Here is a 25,902-nt window from a genome sequence, read left to right on the forward strand (position 1 = left end):
TGAGACAGTGGTTGATGACCTGAGCGAGGGGAGTCCAGGCTCCAGGTGAGGAGGGGGAGGAGCTAAAGGTTCGGTTGTTTCCTCAACCAACCAGCCAGATGCAGGAAATATGGTCCCAGTCTCTCCTTCCCACAGCTTTAAATAAGGGCTGCAACATTATGATGTCACAGAGAAGTTGACCTTTGACCTATTGGATATAAAATGTCATCACTTCATTTGATCCTTATAGACGTTTGAGTTAAATTGTGTCATAATTAGTGAATGAATTCTCTCTCACACACACACACGCACACACACACACACACACACACACACACACACACACACACACACACAGGGCCGGATCTTTAGCTGCTGTCACAGATCGTTACCGCGCTCTCCGTCTCCCTCGAGCCGCTGAAACGCCGCGCGGCTCCGAGTTTGACCGTTTCCATGGTGACGCTGGGTGTCAGCTGGCGGCGGCGCGCGGGCTGATAACAGCAGAGATCAGCACGGTGGCGGGTCTGGTTTGTTTACGGCCCTGAGGGAGGCGGGAAAGAAGGAGATCAGGCGTCTGACAAACTGCACGCGCCGCTTCAGCTGCGGCTGGTGAGTCGTCGCCTCTCCGGGCGATCTGCAGACACTCAACTGTGCGGCAGTTTCCCGCCTTTTATTAACTGATGATCTGCAGACACTCAACTGTGCGGCAGTTTCCCGCCTTTTATTAACTGATGATCTGCAGACACTCAACTGGGCGGCAGTTTCCCGCCTTTTATTAACTGATGATCTGCAGACACTCAACTGTGCGGCAGTTTCCCGCCTTTTATTAACTGATGATCTGCAGACACTCAACTGTGCGGCAGTTTCCCGCCTTTTATTAACTGATGATCTGCAGACACTCAACTGGGCGGCAGTTTCCCGCCTTTTATTAACTGATGATCTGCAGACACTCAACTGTGCGGCAGTTTCCCGCCTTTTATTAACTGATGATCCGCAGCCTCCAGCAGCAGCTGGTTGTTTCGGACCTTCACTGTTTCCTCTGAGTCTGTTGAGCTGTGATGATCTGTGGAGGGAAAAATCTTCTTCACTGATTCATCATTGATTATTACTAATTAATCAATTAACTGTTTTGTCTATACACTGTGAGAAACGGACCAATGAGACGTCTTCTTGACTTTATCTGTCCAACAGGGTCGTAAAACTTCCGTCATCTATGATTAACTCATTTTAATCCTGTGTTAAAATAAACAGTGATCAGTGTAATTTAAATGCATTTAAATATGCATCAATAATTTTCTACATGCTGCACTTTCATGGATCTTTTCATTGTTATTATTTTATATAATTTCTTCTCTTTTTGTGCGTCTTTATGTGAACTTGTGTTCAAGAAATCATCCAGTTTGAAATCATGTCCAGTTTGTCGCTGAGTTACAAGTTTTCAAATTTACAAGTTTACAAGTCAAATTAAAAGAAAAGTTTTGTTTTTCAAGTCTTTTTCTTCTCGGTACTGAAAAAGTACTGACCTGTACTGAGGTGTGAGTGTAACTGCAGTGAGTCCAGCTGGTTCTGTTCAGACTCTCAGGTCCTGGTTCAGGTTCGTTGAAAGATCCCGGTCTGGTTTACTACAGGAAAAGACAGAAAGACTCACAGTAAATAATCTTTGTGAAACCGCGAGTTCACATGGTCACGATCAGCTGTAAAAAGAAAAACTGTCCAGAATTATAAATTAAAAGCAGAAGACTTGATCACCTGTCTTCCACCTGAGGGCGTTTGTTTTATTCATGAGGAATGCTGAGGATGACAGCGGCGTGTTGGAGGCCACGCCGTCTCTCAGGGACGGGGGGGGGGGGGGGTGTAACGTGCTGCCATTAGAGTTGGAGGACTCAGGACTCAGGACTCAGGACACAGGACACAGGACACAGGACTCAGGACTCAGGACTCAGGACTCAGGACACAGGACACAGGACACAGGACTCAGGACTCAGGACTCAGGACTCAGGACTCAGGACACAGGACACAGGACACAGGACTCAGGACTCAGGACTCAGGACTCAGGACACAGGACACAGGACACAGGACTCAGGACACAGGACTCAGGACTCAGGACTCAGGACTCAGGACTCAGGACACAGGACACAGGACACAGGACACAGGACTCAGGACTCAGGACACAGGACACAGGACTCAGGACTCAGGACTCAGGACACAGGACACAGGACACAGGACACAGGACACAGGACTCAGGACTCAGGACACAGGACACAGGACACAGGACACAGGACACAGGACTCAGGACTCAGGACTCAGGACTCAGGACACAGGACTCAGGACTCAGGACTCAGGACTCAGGACACAGGACTCAGGACTCAGGACTCAGGACTCAGACCTCAGGACTCAGGACTCAGGACTCAGGACTCAGGACGTCTCTGTGTCTCTGCAGAGTCCAGGTAAGACTCAGCAGAGCAGGCTGGTCTCAGGCTGTCTGGGTTGTGTGTGTCCTGAGACTCAGACTCATTAAAACAGACTCAGTTAATGTGGAGAGCCACAAAAAGGTCCTGACCCCGAGTTCAGTCTCAGACCAGCTGGAGCTGGATCAGGATTCTCTGTGGGCCTAGACAGAAGCTAATTTAAGAACCAGAATCAGGAAGTCTGAAACCTGACTAAGGTGCAATATGTACACACACTGTAAAAGAGTGTGTGAGGTGAACAGCAGCACATCAGGTGGTCGATACTTCACCTGTGAAGCTACAGCTGAACACGTTCTGCTCTTCACATGTTGTTACTGTAGAAATGAAGCAAACAGAAGTCAACAGAGAATAATGAACAACTAGAAAACTCCTGGAGAACTTCTGAATGTTTCTGCTGCTCGGTGCCTGAACGTTTCCATCTGCACGAAGGACGAGACTCTCAGCTTCATTCATGTCGTAGAGACTCAGTAAAATCTTTCCCAGTGTGTGTTGAAGTGTGACGCAGCAGTAAAGCTCCAGAGAGAACTGGCTTTGGTTGCTTTGAAGACATCCATCTCCCCATTCATTCTCTATGGGAATTTTTTCGCCTTTTATCAGCATTTACGTCGCCATGGTTACTTGAATCGCTAAGAAAAGTCACAGCACACTGTTCCCGATCGAGCCTCACGTACCGCAGCACATACACATGAATCCTCACACAGTAACAGCATGTGCACAATGGAAACTGTTTACAACATTTTTACCTGGGAAACAGTGTCAGTGTCCGTCTTTGCACTGCGCTCATTTTAACTTTCTATCTTGGTGTTGAACAGTTTTCCAGACCTTAAGGCCACGGTGAACGCAACTTAAGAATATCAATAAAAGAAAAGAAAAAAGAACAGTTCAGTTAAATAATGACTTAGTTACCGTCTTTGAAGATATAAACTTCTTGGGCCGCAGCCTCTGTCCTCGAGCTCCTCAGCAGCAAACAGCAGCGACTCGGTCCGACAGCAGCTGCTCAACATAGTGCAGCATTAAGAAGCTGAGGAGCTGGTGGAGACCAAACACTGAGCTGAAAGAGCGGGAACACTGGACTGACATCATCATGAGACATCAGCTGACACAAACACCACTCCAACTGCAACACATCAAATATAAGAATTATAAATAATGTCAATTAAAAGTTAGAAATGAAGATAGAAAACGTCCTGTCTTCTCTTCATCTCTTCCCTCCACAGTCTTTCCACCAACAGTCACAGTGAGACTCACCTGCGATGTGAGTGATGTCAGTGTCAATCCGTCTGGGTTGGACACACCTGCTGCCTCTCCTGGTCTCTGGAAGACAACTCGCTCTTCCTCCTGCTCTGTCAGGCAGGTGTTGTCAGGAGCTTGGAAGTACTTGGCTCTGGCTTGAGGAAAAAGGTTTTGGATCAAAAATGAATTTTATGTTTGCATGAAATAATAATACACAATATATTTAATCACAAGCTCTGAGACACACACATGTACCTGGGATGAAGTGGTTAAGGTGGAAACCTGAAGGCTGACCCCGCCCCTCTGTCAGTCTACCTGTCTCTGTACATCTGCACCTGCTGGGTCCTGATGCAGGTGAGGCTCCTCGGTGTCTCCAGAGAGAATTCAGCAAAGAGACGTCCAGGGTGACGTGGAGATCCTGGATGAGGAGGACGTCTCCTCTGCCCCATGTGTCCTCCTCCAACAGTGGAGCCTCCACTCCTCCCAGGAGATCCTCTGGATCACCATGGCAACAGTCAGGCCGAGCATCCTGTGCTTCTCCTCCAGCGAGGAACACTGTGCCTCCATGAGACAACAGGAACCTCCGGGGGTGAATGTGCAGAACCAGAAGGAAACTGTGAAACTCTGTGTTCGACACCGACAACTACAACTGTGCGGGAACAGCTTCTCTTCTCTGTTTCAGGACACACATGTTGACAAAACCATTTCTTGCTTTTACATGTTTTTGTTTAACTTCACCACTGATCATTTCTTCATAATTTACATTCAGACTTTAACAAATACAAATGTCTTCATGCAGATTTATTTTACAGGTTAACAAATGTTGATTTACAACTACAAACATTGGAATAATTTGTTACGGTCACTTTACAAGCTCAGAATCATTTTGAGTGTAACGTGAGTCTATATGTGTGGGGTGGAGTCGTGTGCAGGACTTACCGTCTCTTGCTGGACGAGGCTGGTTCTGGCCCGAGGTGGATTCTCACGTCCCTGTGAAAACACCAAAGGAAAAATAAGGAGATGTCGAGCAGCTGCTGTTTTGACTATGAAAAGTTTGAGGAAGTCTAAGGACTTCAGAACATGAGAGAAGAATCAATCAACCACTTTAACCTCATTTAGCATAAACTGTAATAAAAACAAGACTTTAGGAATAAATCTGAACAAATGATACGTGTGAAGAATTTGTAGAAGAGATTCCTTCCTAAAAACAAAGACATTAGTGATGAAGCAACACAAAGTGTTCTTGGCAGGAAACAGCAGGGATGATGACATCATCACAAAAGCAGCCTCAGAAAAGTAGGTTTTCACTTACAAGATATTTGGCTTGGTGCAGCATCTTTTGCACACGACATGTTGTCTAAACTGTGATATTTGGCACATATTGCAGGAGTTTTGTCATTCTAAAACACTTTTATACATAGTGGTGATTCGTTTTCATTGTTTTATATATTGTTTATTATAGTGTTGCAGTATTTTACTTTTTATTTCCTATGAATATGTTAATTGGATGGTGTAACTTCATGACTCACGTCACATGGTCTTCATACCTCAAGGTGTCGATGTAATGTGGTTGTTGATTGGATAGTCCGGTGGAACATTAGAAAGCAGCCACTGAAGGTCAGTACAGATCATTTAAAGAACATTTGTTTAAGCTTCATTAAAGTAATGGGAAACAAAATGAAATCATGCTTTTTAAGGACTAAACAGTGAATCTTAGTGTCTCCTGTTATTTCTTCCCCCAGATGTTCCAAGGATCCAGCTGATTACTGGCAGTTTGAAGGTGGATTTTTCTTCATCTGCTCCGTCACTTCTGGTAAAGATTCATTGATCTTTGTGGGATGTTGTGATTTGACTTATTAATACACTGTATAGTTGGATTCTGACATAAAAGACAGTATAATGTTTGTCCACATGTTGTCAGAACTATACGGAGAATACTGTGGAAAACAAGATCAAACTGAAGCTAAAAAACAACAGACCCCCCCCCCCCCCCCCCCCCCAGCTCCACAGCCCCCCCTCTTTCAGAGGTGACATCATCACCTCCTCATTATAGGAACCTTAACAGGCAGATAGACCAATGGAGAAATGCCAGTTTTAGTTCTTCACATCATCCCGGGGCTCTGAAGAACTATTTGTGAATAATTGTTTGATATTGTAAATTTACATCTGAATATATTAAATAAAAGTGTTATAAAGTCAATAGTGGTGTGTATGTTATTTGTAATTAAGTTTCCAACCCCACTTTAGTTGAAAGACGACATACAGATACTTAACTGTTTAATTTGCATTTCTTCAGTTTATTATATTTTATGAGAAATGTAAGAAAATTGATCTGAATCTGAATCAGTAAATATTGTATTTAGATTTTGCTTCTACAGGTTTTCACATTACTTTACACTTAAAGATTCAATGTTAACACAAATACTGCAAGTTGATGATTTAATCTGTTTTACACTGTATTTTTTACTTTCTCTTCCAAAACAAAAGGTTTTCTTTACAATATTATTGTAATACAATATTTATCCAGAGTCATAAAATATTAAACATTTGTGTGAAATTTTGTCATAATTTCTGTGAAGTCTTGAGTAATGGCTAAAAAGGCTTTTCTGAGGTCACACTGACCTTTGACCTTTAACCACCAACATCTAATCAGTTCATCCTTGAGTCCAAGTGAACGTTTGTGCCAAATTTGAAGAAGTTCCATCAAGGTGTTTCTGAGACGTCGTGTCCACGAGAAAGAGACGGACAGACGGACAGACGGACAAGCTGAGAACAAAATGGCTGCTGCTCTGACTGTCGCCGGGCAGAGGAATAAAATCTGTGGAGTGCACTAACTTCCTGTATATTCACCGGTACAACATGAGCAGACTTTACAGTGCAGTACAGTCATTGGGAGACAGTATGGAGGCCGCTTGTCAGAGTGTCTTATTCTGAAAGTCCTGTTGTGTTTCATGTGCATCTTCTGCCCTCTGCAGGACAAACTGTGAACTACACTGAGGTCTGGAGTCCTCCGACCATTTACAGCCCCCACCCTCAGGGACACACCAGTGTCAATCGTCTCGTATAACTCTCAGCAAAATAATAATAATAATAATAATAATAATAATAATAATATAATAACTTTAAAAACAAAGTTTTCAAAGTGCTTTGACAAACGAATCAGAAGCAATGAAAGTCAAAAGCAGGAGGTAAAACAAGTCAAGGTCATTTCATCATCACCATCACCACAGTCATCTTCCTCATCCCAGAGCAGACGGGACACAACACATGACAGGTGTCAGACATTATTCACACTCAAACCCGGAAGTTTCATTCAGCAGAAGCACAAAGGAAAAATACGGAGCATCATTATCAAAGACTGGCAGCTTAATGCAGATCACCTGGTCTGTGTGACGCTGTCGACCGCAGGAGTCAGTCGTTCGTCCGTCACGTGGAAAAACTCAGTATTAAACAGGATGTTTTCATCAACAGGTAACTAACTCTGGTCACTCTGGGAGTGCACCTTAATATTTGTGGTGAAGAAGAAGAAGAAGGTCACAAGCATCTATCAGGGATCATTCACAAACCACACAAAGTCAAAAGGTGACTGAACCACGACATGTAGTGGAGGCCACAGTCCTCGCTGCAGTCGGCCCTTTACCGCATGTCATTCCCCCTCTCTGCCCCCCCCTTCCTGTCTCTCTACTATACTATCAAATAAAGGCATAAATAAAAGTTTAACTTAAACCTGCTTCAGACCCTGTCGCCCTCAAAAGAACATGCAGATTTGAAAATTTAGAAATTAATCAAATCATCTGATCTGTATAAACCTGTCCTTCATTTTTATGGCAGGTTTAAGTTACTGCCATTGAAGCAGTTCTGCAGCAGGTTAAACATAAACCTGAGGTTTAAGTTCATAAAGTTGGACTTTAAAGGGTTAGATAAGACTGTATAATTCACATATTGCAATAGGAACAATCTTACTGACTGTGATCATCACCTTCCATGTTCACACATTTTAAGTGTATAACACACGTTGGTTTGACTTTTGATTACGGTGAAACCTTCATGGTAAAAGGTTTGAAACTTGGGAAATTAATAGCATGATCTGAGCTGTAGAAATCTGCCTTTATACTTGTGAATTTAACCCTGACTTAAACCGGGTCTAAGGCAGGTTTAAGTTAAACCGGGTCTATGTCTGTTGCAGTATTACAACGTCACGTTTAACCATCCTGAAAAAAGATTTCTGAATGTTTGTTTTTTTAATAAAAACCACCTTTTCCGAGTGAATGGGTCCTACTGTTTATCCTTACGATGCTATTGGACAGAATAGGTGTTTATAGGTCCGATCACCTGACCATGAACTCACACTACCTGCTAACTTTTCTCTGAGCTCACACTGGATTTGGAAAGATTCAAGTAAGTAAATTACCTGAAATATTTTTATTTGTGTTTGTTATGATGTCTAGAACAAGTAAATGTTAAGTTATTGTGGGAAAACATACAATCATCAATTATACAACACTTTGTGCTTCGCTACAATACTTGTTCACAAGGAAAGAAATACCATTAGAAATATAATATATGGATTGATTCACTGTAACTAAGTTCTTTAAGTGTTTTATCTGTTATTTTTTTGTAGTTTAGACCAGAATTGAACAAATTAATTAACTGATTTTCGGTATTTGAAACTCTTTCTGTAGCAGCATTTAAAACTCGACTAAACTAATAAATGACTATTCATGAAGATGTGACTGTTGTGTTATTATTATTCACAATATATAATATTATGGGGCTAAATAGGAAGTCAACCCTGTAAATGAAGCCTGAGCTGTTCTGTTTATATGTTCAGACAATGTGAAGACAAATTCAGAAATTCTAAAAGTTTTCCTAAAAACTTACTAAAACGTAAAATAAATGATATAAGTTTGATTTCTGCACCAGACGCCTCCTGGAAGGTGAAAACATGTTTTGCTCATCTTTTCCTCTGTCCGGGTTTTACAGGGTTCAGCTGGTTTCGACATGAACCTGCAGCTGAAGACGGAAGCTCAGCAGAGTCAAACCTCATCACGTCAACAGGTGTTTACACAGCAGCCACGGCGGGAAATTCAACATCAGTGAAGCAACAAACAGACAGTTACAAAAGGCAGTCGAGGTATATTTGACTCACGTTATCTGACGTAAAGCGCGCGCTGCCGTCCTCCATGGAGACAGAGTTCAGTTTCCGGGTCGTAGGACGCTTCTGTCCCGAAACACGTGGCGGCCATTTTGTTTGTTTGTGGAAAGATCTGGGCTGTAGTGGAAGAATAACCTCCTCCTGTCCTCATGTATCATGAAATATTGAGTTAGAGCAGAATAACGTAGAATGACTGAGACTTTACTGAGGTTTATTTTATCAGCTGATATTCTGTCAAAACTCAAAACTCTCATTAAAAACAAAAACACATCGTCACACTTCAAAAAGTCTTTATTTCTATTTTGTTTTCACAGAGTTCACGACACGGAGAGAAGAGGTGCATCATCACATCACACCATTTATATTCACCTAACAATACACGCGAAGGAAGGAAAAACAGCCATGAAACACTTAGTGGATCAAAGCCCATGTGGACTGGATTCCTGGACTGGATTCGTGGTGTTATGTCACTTCACATTGCCTGTGTTTTACTCTTTGTTTACATTATGGAAAACTGCTTCCATTAAAGCAGCAGAATCAGCTGTGATCAGCTCCTGTCTGCAGAGTACGATGATGTTCAGACTGTCACTGTGATACTGAAGGAAACACGATTCTCTACGAGGTTCTGCAGGTAGAAGGAGCATCTTTTTTCTCTGATTTCTGGAGCTTGACTCTGGAGGGACGTGTGAGATAGTGATATCAGGAAGTGAAGTCACACTGAATCTAAAAATGTGTGTTTCATGTCTCTCTGTTCAGATCTGACTGAGATTTGACCCCGAGCAGGACGAGTATCCTGTCACTTTAATCCAGTCTACACGGACCTTTAATCACCATTTTGTCTGGAGGTACTAACTGACACCAGATAAGCGTGAATCAACCTCTGCTCTATCCAGTGTAGGGAAACTTGAGGAGCGCGGCCTGTCCGGGGCCGAGGTACAGGTTCATCAGGTCCACGCTGCTGTCCGCAGGCAGGGCGCTGCTGTTGGTGCTGATGACCACCGCGGCCTGCCGCGGCAGGGCCGCATCGCTCAGCTGCAGCACCGCCGCCTCCTCCGCCGCCCAGTTGAAAGCGGCCACGTAACGCGTGCTCTGATCCCAGACCCGCAGGTACGCCAGGGAGGAGGAGGAGTTAGAGAGGAGCACGAAGTCTCCGAACATCAGGGAGCGTTCTTTACCTCGCAGCTCGCTCACGCTGCGGAAAAATCTGCGACAGGAGAGACGCTCCGCCCTCTCCTCCTGCAGACAGATCATCAATACACACTTTACCACCACTACTACAGCTGCTACTCATACTGCTTCTGCCACGACTCAGTCTTACTGGACGAGGCAAATTTATCTGTACAGCACATTATCACACACAGAGGTCACTCAACGTGCTGAACAGAAATAAAAGAAGCATAAAGACAGAAGTAACAAGAAAACAGTGTAAAACAGTATAAAAATACCGATTTTATAATAGATAATCTCATTAAAGTGCAGCAGAGCAGTTTTTAGCTTCTTTATAAAGCCAGGTTCCTGCATGTTCCTGCAGGTTCCAGCAGGTTCCTGCAGGTTCCAGCAGGTTCCTGGAGGTTCCTGCAGGTTCCTGGAGGTTCCTGGAGGTTCCAGCGGGTTCCTGCAGGTTCCTGCGGGTTCCTGGAGGTTCCAGCAGGTTCCAGCGGGTTCCTGGAGGTTCCAGCGGGTTCCTGCAGGTTCCTGGAGGTTCCTGCGGGTTCCTGGAGGTTCCAGCAGGTTCCTGCAGGTTCCAGCGGGTTCCTGGAGGTTCCTGCAGGTTCCTGCGGGTTCCTGGAGGTTCCAGCGGGTTCCTGCAGGTTCCTGGAGGTTCCTGGAGGTTCCAGCGGGTTCCAGCAGGTTCCCGCAGGTTCCAGCAGGTTCCCGCAGGTTCCCGCAGGTTCCCGCAGGTTCCAGCAGGTTCCCGCAGGTTCCAGCAGGTTCCAGCAGGTTCCTGCAGGTTCCTGCAGGTTCCAGCAGGTTCCTGCAGGTTCCAGCAGGTTCCTGCAGGTTCCTGCAGGTTCCTGCAGGTTCCTGCAGGGGGCAGTATAATGACTGAAAGCCATTTCACCCTGTTCAGTTTTAACTCTGGGCTCCGCTGACTGAGCAGCTCCTGCAGATCTTACAGCCCAAATACATGGAACATTTCTGAAATATATTTAGGGTCCAGACCGTTTATTTATCTGGATAAAAATATTAAATTTCACCTTTGGAACAAATGGTCTGAGAGGAGGAGAAGGGGAATTTTAATATCCCAGAGGAGGGCTGGGATGTTGTTTTAAACGACATGCGGGAGGAGGTGGAATATGTTGGAGACTGTGGGATAGATGACGCCAATCACTTTCAAACTTTTTTGAATTTCCAGAATATTGATCGTTATTGGCAGGAATTACACAAACACATGAATAATGTATTTGGTGTGAACTCTGAGCTGTGATGCTGTTTACATGGGACGTCCTGTTTGAAGGGTGGAACACAAAGTATCTTGATGCGTCTGTTGTTTACCTGCAGAGTCTCATTCAGCCCCTCGTTAGAGTCCCACAGCATCTTGGGGAACTTGGTGCCCTGAAGTAGAGATGACAAAATGTAAACAACGATCAAGAGATCCAATGAGTCAATCAGTGATAACCAATAGTCATGTTTTCGCCTGAGCGGCTGATGTTGGTTCTAGTGCTGCTAAACTAACTAAACTAACTAAAACTACCACTGCAGTTCCGTAAAGCAGCTGTTTCACTGCGTCACGTTTGAAAAGTTCTTGTTTTGGCGCCACCTGCTGGTTGTGACCTCACCTCGTCCATCAGGCCGATCTCGTCACCGTAGTTGAAGACCGGCGTCCCGGGCAGCGTGAGCAGCAGCAGCTGGTGCAGCTTCACCAGAGCCGGGCCCACCAGCGACGCCAGGTGACCCTCGACCCGGCCCCCCAGGTTCCAGGCCAGCTTGGTCTGGCTGTGGTTCGAATACAAGAACTGGACGGACTGAGCGCGCTCCGTGGCGTCCACGTCTCCTCCACGGAGGACCCTGGAGATCAGGAGGTCGACATGGGTGGAGGAGAGGAGGGAGGACACGTCCTCAGCCGAGGATCGCTCTGTGATGCCGATCAGGACCCTGGAAAACACCCAGAACCCACAATGATCTGCTGCTCCGGTAACATGTAGAGGGTCTGGACCAGGTCTGAGGACTGACCCAGAGTCCAGACTTCTCACTCTTACTAAAGCTCTGGTTAAACTCTCAAAACTTTTCTGTCTGACACTGGATTTTATTTTGAAGGTAAACTTCCTGTCCAGATGTTAATACGTGTCCCAGCAGCGGCCCATTATTGTTCCTGACCTCCTGTTCTGACGCTCATCCGTCCTGTTCTGGACGATGGCTCGGATGTCGGCCCACAGAGACGGCACCACGCCGGACACACGCTCCACCCCCGACAGCTGGACGCCGTCCACGCCTTCGTTCAGCCAGAACACCAGAGCGGACTGACGAGACAGAGACAGACAGCTGTTAGAGAACCTGAAGAACTGGAGCTGGTTTAAAGGCGGGGGGGGGGGGCGCTCACCTTCAGTCTCTCTGCGACGTTGGTCACACTGATGTTGGAGAACCAGGGTCCAGATGATCCCTGGTAGTTTGGAGTCAGATCCAGAACCACAGAGATACCTGCAGGAACACGACTTTACCTTTACCATGTTCTACATGAACCTGATATCAACGTAACGTTCTGTCATTCATGTCAGATTAACACATTTAATACATGAATGAATGAACAACTCTGTAACCCCTGGAACCTCCTCCTGTTGTGATTGGTCGGTCAGTGAACGTCTCCTCACCCTTCTTGTGAGCAGCCTGAACGAAACCCTTAAACTGCTCCAGGTTTCCCGCCTCGGGGGAGATCTCTTCGAACCTCAGGCTCATGGCGTCGTCAGGCGGAGCCACGTGGATCGGTCCGACCACCAGACCTTTAACCTTGAGCTGAGACAGACTGTCGACCTTCTGCTCCAGACCTGAAGGACGAGAACAGAGCAGCTGTGACCGACGTCAGCGTCACGTCTGTGGGCGGTAGGTTCCACGTGCACGAGGCTGCACGTGCACGCTCCTGCTGATGGTTTCACAGTGTTCAGCAGGAGAGAGACGTGCAGATGAAACACACTGAACAACGACACAGGGTGTGAAAGCCGAGTCTCTGACTGCAGCGCTGCACTAATTCAGCTGAACTCCACTCAGGTCACATCCCTGTTCATCAGTCAAATTAAATATTAAACATCTGTGTGAAACTTTGTCATAATAGCTGAGATTTAGTGAGGTCACACTGGCCTTGACCTTTGACCTTTGACCACCATGATCTAATAAGTTCGTCTTTGAGTCCAAGTGAATGTTAGTGTCAGATTTGAAGGGAGGTAATTCTAGTTTTTCTCCGTCCGTTCTCGTGAACATGATGTCTCAGTAACACAGAGGGAACTGATTTCGTGGTCAAAGGTCAAAGGTCACCGTGACCTCACTAAACACTTCTTAGTCATTATTCAAGACTAAGACTTCACACACTAATTACGACACAATTTAACTCAAATGTCTGTGAGGATAAAATAGAGACAGTAAAGATGATCCATTCACAGCTGCTGCTGCTGCGTTCACTGTAGCTGGTTCACTTCAACACTGAACATGAGGCAGGAGTTCAGTGAACCAGTTTCACTCCAGACAACTTCTTCTTCAGCTCATTTAAAGCAGTTTCACTTCTTCTACATGTCAGCAGTATTACACACACACACACACACACACACACACACACACACACGCTCTCACCCTTCAGGTTGTGGGTGTCGGTGAAGGCCTGGATGTTTACGATCTGGTACAGGGGGCCGTCGTTCCACCAGTTGGTGGGGGGCAGGTCTCTGCAGCGAGGAGCCTGCAGGATGATGAAGACGGCTCCGACCAACATCCCCAACCAGCCGAGCCAGAACACCACCAGCAGGGCCCAGCGGGTCCTCACCCAGCTGAGGAGACATCATGAATATTAACCAGTAGTAAAGTTGTAGTACATCCTCCAACCAGCAGGGGCAGGAGTGAGTGCAGGAAGAAATCCTGCAGCATCTTGATTTTACTCAGATCATTATTATCTGCTGTGGTTTTTTCATAACTTATAAATCCTCAGAGTGATTTCCCACCTGTCAGTGAGTTTGTATTGATGCTGTTCTTTGATAAATATTACTGTACAAATAAATAATACTATAATATTATATATATATATAAAACAAGGGATATGTTCAGAATTCTGCTCATTGAGACAAGATTTAATTAGTGAAATTTAATGTAGGGGAGACGGGGATGGTTGTCACATGGGTCAGTTTAACACTTCAGGAACCAGTTAGGAATCACCTGATCACTGTACACCTGCTCAGTTTTATTCCACCTGGGAGGAAGTAGCTCCCTGTGACAGACAGACGGTTTTAGAAGGAAAAAAATTATTTTGCGGTAAGAAATTTTCACTTAATTATTTTTGTAACAGCAGCCTGATTTTCAAACGTATGTTTATTGTGAGTCTACATGGATATTTCTCACACTAGTTGTCAGTGCTAATGTATTAGCTGTTAGCTGCGAGTTAAGCTAGTTAGCTACAAGAGTCTGGGTTAGTTGTAACAACAACAACACACACACACAAACACACACAAATTATGTTTAAAAAGCAATTTCAATGTTGAATAAAAATCTTTCAATATCAAGTTTTTGTCATAATATTAACCTGGACTGTGAAGTGAGTCCTAACATTTCACTCCTTGTGTTTGAGACTGAACCACAGACTGTTTGGTTGCCATGGTAACAGCTACACCATTTAATAACAGACACATGGAACTAGTTTGTATTAAAACACACTGGATAAAAAGATACAGACAGAAATCATCAACCAGTCTCCGTGTTTTTAATATGAGGCTCAGGGTCAGTTACAACTTCTGAATTCTTCCTTTAAAATGAACAGTGACTGATGCGTCAGGTGTCATGACGTACAGACGTCAGTTCAATATATTCCAGCTGGTCTCTTCTACTGCGCATGTGTCAAACCACAGCTGAAGCTATAAGGCTGCTGATGTCTGTCATGATCACACTGTGGATATGAAATGTGTCACGTGTTTACGTGTCAGCTGGTTTCCAGATCCAGCTGGTGCAGAACTCTGCGGACCGGACCCTGTGTGGAGTGTGTGATCAGTGTGTGTGATCAGTGTGTGTGTGTGTGTGTGTGTGTGTGTGTGTGTGTGTGTGTGTGTGTGTGTGTATCCGGGCCTGTGTGCTCCTCCTCACCCCGGGGTTCCCGCCACCCGCAGCAGCTCCTCCTTGCTCAGCCCGGTGAATTTCCCCCCCTCCACCTCCTCGGGGATCTTCAGCTTCACGGATCCGTTCTTCTCCGCCGCCGCCGCCGCCGCGTCTCCTCCGGCCGACGGAGCGTCCGCATCCCGGTCTCCTCCGGTCATCGGCTGCTTCTCCTGCTCCTCCTGGTCCAGGTCCGCCTCACTCACATCGGCCTCCGTCGCATCAGCATCCGCTGCGCCCTGAGCCGGATCCGCCGCATCCTTCGGCTCCGCATCTTTGGTCTCAGCATCCTGCAGCTCCACGTTCGTCTCCTCCGTGTTCATACCGGCAACAACCCGTTAACTCACCGACAGTTACTGAAGTCAGACGAACCGTGTCGGGCGGGTCTGCACCATCAGACTGGTCCTGATGTCTGTCTGATGTCTGTCTGACCGCAGCACTGCGGCTCTGCTGCTTTCACTGCTGTCGGAAATATGGGAACCACAGTGAAGCCCCCACCCCCTCCTCCTCCTCCTCAACATCACCACTGCATTTCACAATAAAATCAAACCCACACACATGAAAACAACTTTAAATAACATCAATAGTTCATTCACGCCTATTTGGCTGTTTTGGACTTGACTATAGTTTCCATAAAGTGATCTCTGTTGTCCTCTAACTAAAGGTGACTGAAGAGGCTGACAACAAGGCACATTTCCGAGTGCACCTGAAGGCAGCATTAAAAGGATTGGTCCAAATTCTACCGCAGTGGCTAAAAATATTATATATATATAATATATAAGAATATAAGAATAAATATTAAATTCAGGATAAGAACAAGAAGCAGAGAGAAGTGATGGTTTGTGATCAGGGTTGTGTGTTTATATTGTGCAGAGTGTGTGTGTGTGTGTGTGTGTGTGTGTGTGTGTGTGTGTGTGTGTGTGTGTGTGAGACACTCACAGATCCGGCTGACTCTGCAGCTCTGCAAACTGCTGACCAGCTCCAAAACCTTCCTGACACAGGAAGCAGCTGTGAACCAGAGGTGCTGAGAACAAGTCTGAGGCCGTGAACATCTCCATCTGAGCTTCTACTGAGGGAAACACTCAGCTTTTATTTTGCTGATGGAGACATCGTACAGTCCTGCTCAGGAGTACTGGCACTCTGAATTTCAAGAGCATCATTCAGACATAAATTAACCAACTTTGTATGACCAGAATATTTGTAGTAAAATCTCCATGGTTACTGAACAAAAGATAAAAACATAAATTAATCATGGATAATTGTGAACTGAATATGTTGAGCTATGACTCTGGGCGAACCCTCAAAAACTCATTACACATACAAATGTACAAGGCTAGACACACAAAACTATCAGCCTACACTTTTTAAAAAGAGAATGAGATACAGTTAGTTCAAAGGTTGAAAGGATCAGCTTTGTATAAAAATAAAGAAAAATCACATACACATTCACTGAAATTGAACACAAGCTACAACAGTGTAAGTTGAACTAGTGTTTTTGACAGACCTGGTCCTTACCACAGACTAAATAAAGATGGATGTAGCCTCCGTGACGTCACTCATAGGTTTGTGAAGAGCGGCTTTGAAGCTCAGAATGAGCCGTTACGCCGCCGCCATCTTGCCAGAACAATAAACTGTTAAAAAAAAAACAGGCCTGGACCTGGTTCCGCCAAAGTGGGCAAGAAGGAGGCGCGTGATCAGGGGGTCGGGCAAGATGGCGACCGCGACAGACACGTTTTTATACTGCTGAGCGGTGTTTCGGATTTCTATCCCTTACTTTCAACATTTGACTCTTAATATGTTGCACTAAGTATCATGAACAGAGTATTAACAATCTCTCAGCCTCTTAAAATACTGTCTCTTTGCTGAACTAATTTTCTTTTTTGCCGACCGAACCGCATCACTGCTTTGCTAATAACAGCTACTTCGTGGATCCTCAACTTTCATCAACATGAAGCCGATTGAACAAGGGGCGAAACGTAAAGAAAAGGAGCCTACTGTCCAGAGAGAAGGTATGATTTTTGGAGTGCCTTTAAATGCTCACTCTACACCGGCAAGCTCTTCAGCTACCAGTGCATCTGCTGCAGCTACTTCGGCTAACACTGAGCACAACTACGCTTCCTCTGGGACACATGCTAGTTACCATGATGCTGATCTCGTGCCCCTACCTGAATCTGCCCCTGATACACCCTGTAAGCCGGACAAAAAAAAGCAAAGAGCAGAGATATCTTTAGCAGACTTGCAAAACAACATTGTTGCCGCTATTAATGTGCGTGCAGATAATCTGGAAGGCATGATCACCAAAAATGCAGTAAGCATTGAAGCCCTGAAAAAGTCCATTGATTTCGCCTTTGCAGAAGTTGAGTCACTTAAGACTGATATGAAAGCGGTCAAAATTGCTAATGAAAAACATGACCAGCAAATAACAGAACTGCAACTTAAGCTTAATGAAGCTGAAAGATATGGACGGAGATGGAACCTCAGACTCCATGGTGTCCCAGAAAGTAACCCAGAAGATATCAAGGCCAAGGTTATCAACATCTGTTGTGCTGTGGTTCCTGACTCTCAGCAGAAAATCTCAGCTGACATTGACATCGTCCACCGCCTGGGAAGAAACCAAGGGACAACAAACAGGCCCAGGACAACTATTATCCGCTTCACAAACAGATCTACGAGAGACCTTCTGTGGAGGACGGCCAAAAAGAGTGAATACCTCAAAAACAACAAACTGAAGTTCGCTGAAGATCTGACGGCTGATGACAAAGCAATACGAAACAAACTGTGGCCTGTGATTGAAGCCGCAAGGAAAGAACAAAAGAAGGCACATTTTGCAGGTACCCGTGTCATCATCGATGGAAAGGAGGTACGTCCTGAACAACTTCATCGGCTCCAGATGGACAAATAATTTGCTGGGTGACACGATACCGTCTCTGGCTTGATTCTGCGACATGAATGATGGTGAGGATTCTTCTGAGGAGTGGAGGGAGGAAAAAGAAAGAGAGACCCTAATTATACATATCTACAAGGAGGTGCATTGATTTATCGTTATCCTTTTTCCTGGATTATATATTTTTTGGCTTTTTAAAAAGAAAAAAAGTATTTATTTTGTTAACCTATTTTATTTGTTATTTGGCCTCCTAGTTATTGACTTTCTGGTCACTTGACTCTTTATTGCACTCTGCTCTAAATACTATTCATGTGATTCGGCAGACTACATACTTCTGAAGATTTAAATTTAAGTTGAAGGTGATACGTTATAAACTACATTATTATTATAGCAATGGGAAACAAAAAAGACAGTAGTGGATAAAAAAAAAAAAAAAAAAAAAGTTTTTTTTTTTTTTTTTTTTAATATTTGAGAAATATTTTGTACACTTATTTTTCCCTCCTTCTCAAATCTATGAAGCCACTTTTTACTGATATTATCTACCTCACAAGGAGATTGTTTAACATTATATTATACAATTCTATTATTTTCTGTTAAGGGATAGAAATTACTCTATTTTCTTCTAGTACTTGAGATTTTCTACTTGTTCTAGTACTTCTTTGTTACATTGTCTCTTTCAGTTTTTTCTCTTAACGCCAGGGGGTTGAGACAGAATGTCAAACGAAAAGCTTTATTTCTTTTTGCAAAACAACAAAAAACTGATTTTTCTTTTTTTCAAGAGACACATTCAGTTAAAAATGATACTCAATTATGGAAAGCACAGTGGGGTAATGATGTTTGGTTATCGCATGGCACAGAAAGAGCAGCAGGTACTGCTACTTTGAAGAATTCCTTTACTGGGGCCATTTTACACTCTGACGGTGATCCTAAAGGTCATTTTTTTATTTTGGTTATTAACATCAATGATACTGTAATCTTGCTAGTTAACTTGTATGGGTACAACTTGAAATGTGAAAATGATATATTACTTGATGTTTTAGAATCCCGTTTTTTGCTTTGGCTTTCTAAATATCCAAACGCAATGATAATGATGGGCGGGGACTTCAATATTGCTCTGGATGGTCTTCAAGATAAATGGCCTCCAAGGACCAATTATTCTTTAGCTTCTAATTTGAAACAATTTATGAATAAATTCAATTTAAGTGATGTATGGAGACAGAAAAATCCTGATGTGAACTCATACACTTGGAGCAACAAAGCATGTACTAGATTATCACGCATAGACTTTTGGTTGGTTTCTAACAGTTTTGATAGTAATGTTATTAATGTCAATGTCCTCACTACTCCTTTAACAGACCACAAAGCAATTTCAATACAAGTCTCTCTAAGTCCCAGTATTCCCCGTAAAGGTTCATATTGGAAACTGAACAGCTCCATTCTAAAACACGATGCCGTATCTAAAACTGTCCACTCATTAATTGAACGCTTTTGGCTTAAATCTTTATTTGAAAAAAAATTTAGTAGTAATTGGGAGCTGCTGAAGTTTGAGCTGTCAAAATTCTTAAGAGCATATGGAAGTTCGGTCGCTAAAGCTAAAAAAGTTGAAGAAGAAAATTTAATCTCAGAAATAACGTCAATAACTGAAAAAGCACCTGGAAATTTATCTGAAAGTGAACATCAACACTTAATCAACCTGCAAAACAAATTGGATGACATCTATAAGCTGAAAGCTGAAGGGGCCTTTGTGAGGAGTAGGAGAAAATGGTTGGAGGAAGGGGAGCAGAACTCTGCTTATTTTTTTCGACTTGAAAAATCTCGTGCCAAAAATAACACAATACAAAAATTAAACATTGATGGAGACATTACAGATGACCCTCAAAAAATAGCTAAATATTGTTCAAATTTTTATACTAAACTCTATGAATCAAAGTATAATGAGGAACCAACCTGTCAATTTTTGGGATCTCTTACAGAAAGTAAATTAATCAACACTGAATTTAAAGAATCTTGTGACGAACCACTTTCACTGCAAGAAATTATTTCTGCTATTGAAAACCTCAAGCCTAATAAGTCTCCAGGCACAGATGGTTTTACCTCTGAGTTCTATAAAGCTTTCTCCGAACAACTTGCACCCTTCCTCCATGGTCTTTTTATAGAATGTATAGACAAGGAATCCCTTCCTCCTACTCTGACCCAAGGTCTCATAACTTTAATACCAAAACCAAAAAAAGATTTACTCCTTATTGATAACTGGCGTCCAATTTGCTTACTTAATAATGATTATAAGATATTTGCATTGATATTTGCTAAAAGATTAAAAGCTGTATTGGACCACATAATTGACGAGACTCAATCCGGTTTTATGAAAAACAGACATATCTCCAACAATATCAGATTAGTACTTGACTTAATTGATTATTCAGATTTATGCTCTGATGACAGTTTCATCCTTTTTTTAGATTTTTACAAGGCGTTCGACACAATTGAACATAAATTCATATTTCATGCTCTGGAGAAGTTTGGCTTTGGCTCGTATTTTAGCAGTGCCATCAAGACTATGTATACAAATGGAAACTGTTCAATCAAATTGCATGCTGGTACTTCTCCTCGTTTCTTTCTTAAACGCGGGGTCAGGCAGGGATGCCCCATATCGCCTTATCTTTTTCTAATCTGTACTCAGCTACTCACTGACTATATAAAGCTTAGTCCAGTTAAAGGTATCTCAATTGCGGGCAATGAAGTTATCATCAGCCAGCTGGCTGATGATACAACATTATTTTTGCGAGATCTGTCTCAGATACCTTTATCTATTGATCTGATAAATACTTTTTCTGCTGCGTCTGGACTTTGCTTGAATATAAAGAAATGTGAATTGCTTGCTCTCAAACAATGTGACATCCCTTCTATTTGTAATATACCAGTAAAAGACACTGTCACTTATTTAGGAATCAACATCTCTAAAGATAGAGAATCCAGATGCAGTTTGAATTTTGACTTGATTATTGACAAAACCCAGAAGAAATTGAACCAATGGCTACAGAGAGATTTATCATTGAAAGGTAGAATTTTACTAACCAAAGCTGAAGGAATATCCCGACTTACATATGCTGCTTTGTCTCTTGATGTTAACAAAAGGGTCTCAAAAGATATTGACAAGATGTTGTTTAATTTTATATGGAGAAACAAAACCCACTATATTAAAAAATCAGTAATCATGAACTCATATGATAAGGGTGGCCTCAACTTTTTGGACTTTTATACCTTAAATAATACTTTCAAAATAAATTGGCTAAAACAATTCATTAAAAACCCTTTTTCAATATGGAACTTCATACCAAATTTTATTTTTTCTAAATTAGGAGGCTTAAATTTCTTTTTGCTATGTAATTATGATGTTGAAAAAATCCCCTCAAAATTATCTTACTTTCATAAACAGATGCTTCTTTCCTGGTCTTTGATTTACAAACATAACTTTTCCCCACACAGATATTACATATGGAACAATAAAGACATCGTATACAGAAAAAAATCTTTATTTTACCCCGTTTGGTTTTCTCACGACATACTGTTAGTTCGTCAGTTGTTTAATCAAGATGGATCACTAATGTCATATGAAGAATTTATCTCGAAATATAGCATCTTAATCCCTATTAATGAATTTAATACTGTTATAAATGCAATCCCTGATGGGGTAATTATGTTATTAAAAAATACAGCAGGACACAATCCAACTTTAATACAGACTGATCCATCCAAACTTGAAATTGGTCAAATTTGTTTTTCATCAATACGAAATAATAATCATCGTATACGTTCTTTATTTCTAAAAGATGTCGTATCAATTCCTTATGTGGTATCTTATTGGAACTCCTTTATTAATAACCTTAATTGGAAAAAAATTTGGAATTTGTCAGCTAAATTTTTGATAAACAATAAAGCGAAAGAAGTATCCTTTAAATTGATTCATAGATTTTACCCAACAAAAATGTTTCTTCAACGATTCAAAAGAGATATTGATGTTAATTGCTCTTTTTGTGAAGGACACCCTGAGGATATTTTTCATTTATTCTGGTCTTGCCCCTTTTCCACCAAATTATGGATGGATATTTGTGATTTAATTTCTACTTGTATTTTACCACACTTTTCCTTTTGCTTTGAACATGTATTGTTTGGCTTCATTGACTATCCACCAACAAAAAAAGGACATTTTTATGTAATTAATCTGATCATATATTTGGCAAAATGGCATATCCATAAATGCAGATACACTGCCCAAAAACCACTCTTTTCTATTTTTAACAATGAGGTCAAACAATATTTAAAAACCATTAATTACTCCACTAATAAGAAAGCTATTAAAACTATTTCCATGTGTGCTCTCTTTGATATATTTTTGTAATACCTCTGTAATATTCTATTTCTTTTATATGTTTGTAACCCCCTGGAGATTTGTATTGTTTTGTATGTCTCAATAAACTTGTAAAAAAAAAAAAAAAAAAAAAAAAAAAAAAAAAGAAGGAGGCGCGTGCGTGGAGCCGAGACTTCCGTGCGTGCCGGCCATAAGCTCAACCCGCCTGTCACTCAAACAGGCCACAACCTCAGTTGTAATTATGCAGAACTTTAAGCCTTAATAAGATTTAAACGAGTGAGTCATAAAAATTCACCCCCTTACAGTTGTCAAGAAAGAGGAAAATTAACTATAAAGATCAAAACCGTTTTTGTACCAGGCTGTAAACATGTTTATTTCTGCTGTAAAGTTGGATTTTAAAATGGCAGTCTGTGGGGAACGACTCACTTTTGGAGCCGGCCATTAGAAGAAGGGCAGTTTTATGGTACTTCCGTGTTGTACTGGAAATCACATCACTTAGTTTGGAGCATTTAGCTGCGTATGATGTGAGGACCTTTCCCGCTCTCTGCTCCACGTTCCCCTTTCTTCTGACCATGGCGAACATTAATGTCGCCGCGGGTGATTCATCTAAAGAGTTTCCCAAACATGCCGCCAAACGTTAGCAGAGAGACGTGATGACGCCATTTTGGACGCGACAACATTGAACGAATAAACCCACCACAGTTTCACAACAGACCAAAGCTATTTTTTTTTTTACTACTCATAGTGTTATCGTTCTCATAAACTATCGCAGCCCGTCGGTATATCAACATTGAACACTGCATATTGATTTTGTATTTTTTTCTGTTTTTTCAACTGACTGAAACCTTATTTAATGAGTCGGGCATTGATTCACTGAACCGCTCCCACACTCCAGGTCAGTGGGTGGCGGTAATGCCCCCGTTTGCCAACCGCCATTTTTAAAAAAACAAAACAAAAGAAGAAGAACAGCAACATAAACAGAAGAAGAAGAATCGATACAAGAAGGTGAAGAGGACGAATAAGAACAAGAAGAAGACGGAGACTAAGCGACGGTGGCGAAGAAGGAAAGTAACTGGAATCACAGAAGTCTGTGCTGAGGTAAGGTTATTATTAATGTGTTAAAACGCGGTAAAAACATCGAGCAGATGCATAAATCTGACTGTGTACAGGTCACAACTGCTGCTCATTGTGGTCACGATGTTTCTCCCCGTGTGTACATGTATTTTAATCGTGTTTAGCAACTGAGTGTAGCGGAGTTTCTCACGGTCCGTTATTGTCTCTCTTTCTCCTTTTTAAAGCTGCGAGTAGAAACTCGCTCACGTGAAGCTGCTGCACTGATATCATTGTGTTTCACACAGAGCGACTGAGATTGACTGACTGTACTTTCTGTCTGCTGTGTTTGCAGCTTCTCTCAGGGACTAAATGGCTTCCAGATCAGAGGAGGATCTCTGCTGTCCGGTCTGTCATGAGGTCTTCAGAGATCCTGTTCTTCTGTCCTGCAGCCACAGCTTCTGTAAAGACTGTCTGCAGAGCTGGTGGAGAGAGAAACAAACACCAGAGTGTCCAGTTTGTAAGAGAATATCTTCAAGGAAACATCCACCTTGTAACCTGGTGTTGAAGAACCTGTGTGAGGCCTTCTTACAGGAGAGAGAGCAGAGATCTTCAGAGGCTCTCTGCAGTCTGCACTCTGAGAAACTCAAACTCTTCTGTCTGGACCATCAGCAGCCAGTGTGTCTCGTCTGCAGAGACTCAGAAACACACACCGACCACAGATTCAGACCCATCGATGAAGCTGCTCCACAACACAAGAAGAAGCTTCAGGAAACTCTGGAGCCCTTAAAGAAGAAGTTAAAGGGTCTTAAACAAGTTAAAGTGAAGTTTGATCAAACAGCAGAACACATTAAGGTCCAGGCCCGACACACAGAGACGCAGATTAAGGAGCAGTTTAAGAAGCTTCACCAGTTTCTAGAAGAGGAAGAGGAGGCCAGGATGGCTGCACTGAGGGAGGAAGAGGAGCAGAAGAGTCAGGTGATGAAGGAGAAGATGGAGGCTCTGAGCAGAGAGATAGCAGCTCTTTCAGACACAGTCAGAGCCACAGAGGACGAGCTGAGAGCTGAAGACGTCTCATTCCTGCTCAGCTACAAGGCTGCAGTGGACAGAGTCCAGCAGCGCCCCCTGCTGGAGGATCACCAGCTGCCCTCAGGAGCTCTGATAGACCAGGCCAAACACCTGGGCAACCTGACCTTCAACATCTGGAACAAGATGAAGGACCTGGTCTCCTACAGTCCTGTGGTTCTGGACCCAAACACTGCTGGTCCAGAACTCATCCTGTCTGAAGATCTGACCAGAGTGAGACGAGGAGAGAGACAGAAGCTTCCTGACAATCCAGAGAGGTTTGATCTTTACCGCTCTGTTCTGGGCTCTGAGGGTTTTGACTCAGGGACTCACAGCTGGGACGTCGAGGTCGCAAAAAACAGAGGCTGGATAGTTGGCGTGTTGGAAGAGACCACAGAGAGGAAGGGAGAGATGGAGTCTGGATTTTGGAGAATGGGGTTTTCTGAAGGTAAACACAGAGCGTGGTCGCCTTCAGCTCCACAAACTGTTCTCAAAGTGAAGAAGAAGAAGCTCCAGAGGATCAGAGTGAATCTGGACTGGAACAGAGGAAAACTGTCGTTCTCTGATCCTGATACTGACACACACATACACACCTTCACACACACTTTCACTCACAAGGTGTTTCCATTCATTTGCAACTGGGATACTCTCCCAGTGAAGATGTTACCAGTGAAGGTCTCTGTGACAGTGGAACAGGAGCAGTTACAACAAACACTATTACCAGCACTTTAGATATCAACACTTGTTTTTTCACTAGTTATAATTCCAGGCTGAATGTCATAAAGTCATTTTGACTAGCAGCGATTCAGTTTAATGACTTTACAATTCATCCGCACTAGTCACAATGTTCTTTATCAATAATTCATTTCTTGAAATTTCTGGAAATGAAAATCTGTTTTCAACATGTGGAAATTGAGTTGCAGACATATGTAATTTTTTTCTAGTGAAAAATAAATGACAGATTTCAGTATAATTGTTGTCACGGTTCCAATATTATTTTTCTTTTAGGTCTCACTGGTTTTTATTTCCTCTGTATTTGAACTATTTGCTTTTTCTCTCGTCGTCGAACTTTTCATGAGTAAAACGATTTCACTCATTTTCCTGATCTTTATATTTTTTCTGTTTATTGATACTGAGTCATTTTACATCAGTTTTTTTTAAATTATTGTGACTTTGTCTGGAGCCATGACGACCAGCAAACTGGAGATCCAAAAAAAAAGACATTTTATAAATAGCTTTTGATCAGCTGATCATTGATCAGATTCAAACTATTTCCTTGTTCTGGTCCGATAAAGTTTCAACAACAGCTGATTTCAGTGTAAACATGTCAGTTCATGATCAATGCTGAATGTACATTGATTCCTGTTTCTCATCAACATAAAATGAAACATAAAATAAAATCAACATAAAAATATTGTCT

The 25,902-nt window shown here is 42.7% G+C and overlaps 2 protein-coding genes across 2 annotated transcripts; one reads left to right on the forward strand and one right to left on the reverse strand.

Moving 5' to 3' along the window:
- Positions 1 to 9,108: 9,108 nt before the first annotated feature.
- On the reverse strand, positions 9,109 to 15,640 carry slc3a2b (solute carrier family 3 member 2b). The gene is made up of 8 exons (XM_056393452.1): positions 15,106 to 15,640; positions 13,615 to 13,805; positions 12,645 to 12,818; positions 12,377 to 12,474; positions 12,154 to 12,296; positions 11,616 to 11,931; positions 11,332 to 11,391; positions 9,109 to 10,071 (listed from the first exon to the last, which is right to left on the reverse strand). Exons 1-8 carry the CDS (start codon positions 15,435 to 15,437, stop codon positions 9,721 to 9,723), a joined length of 1,665 nt encoding a protein of 554 aa, XP_056249427.1. The 5' UTR covers positions 15,438 to 15,640; the 3' UTR covers positions 9,109 to 9,720.
- A 7,520-nt stretch (positions 15,641 to 23,160) lies between these two features.
- On the forward strand, positions 23,161 to 25,897 carry LOC130180107 (nuclear factor 7, ovary-like). Its single transcript, XM_056393453.1, has 2 exons — positions 23,161 to 23,465; positions 23,773 to 25,897. The coding sequence occupies exon 2, from the start codon at positions 23,790 to 23,792 to the stop codon at positions 25,212 to 25,214; it is 1,425 nt and encodes a 474-aa protein (XP_056249428.1). The 5' UTR covers positions 23,161 to 23,465; positions 23,773 to 23,789; the 3' UTR covers positions 25,215 to 25,897.
- The last annotated feature ends 5 nt before the right edge of the window (positions 25,898 to 25,902 follow it).

The sequence above is a fragment of the Seriola aureovittata genome, chromosome 13 (assembly GCF_021018895.1).
Source record: "Seriola aureovittata isolate HTS-2021-v1 ecotype China chromosome 13, ASM2101889v1, whole genome shotgun sequence".
In the NCBI taxonomy this organism is placed as follows: Eukaryota; Metazoa; Chordata; class Actinopteri; order Carangiformes; family Carangidae; genus Seriola; species Seriola aureovittata.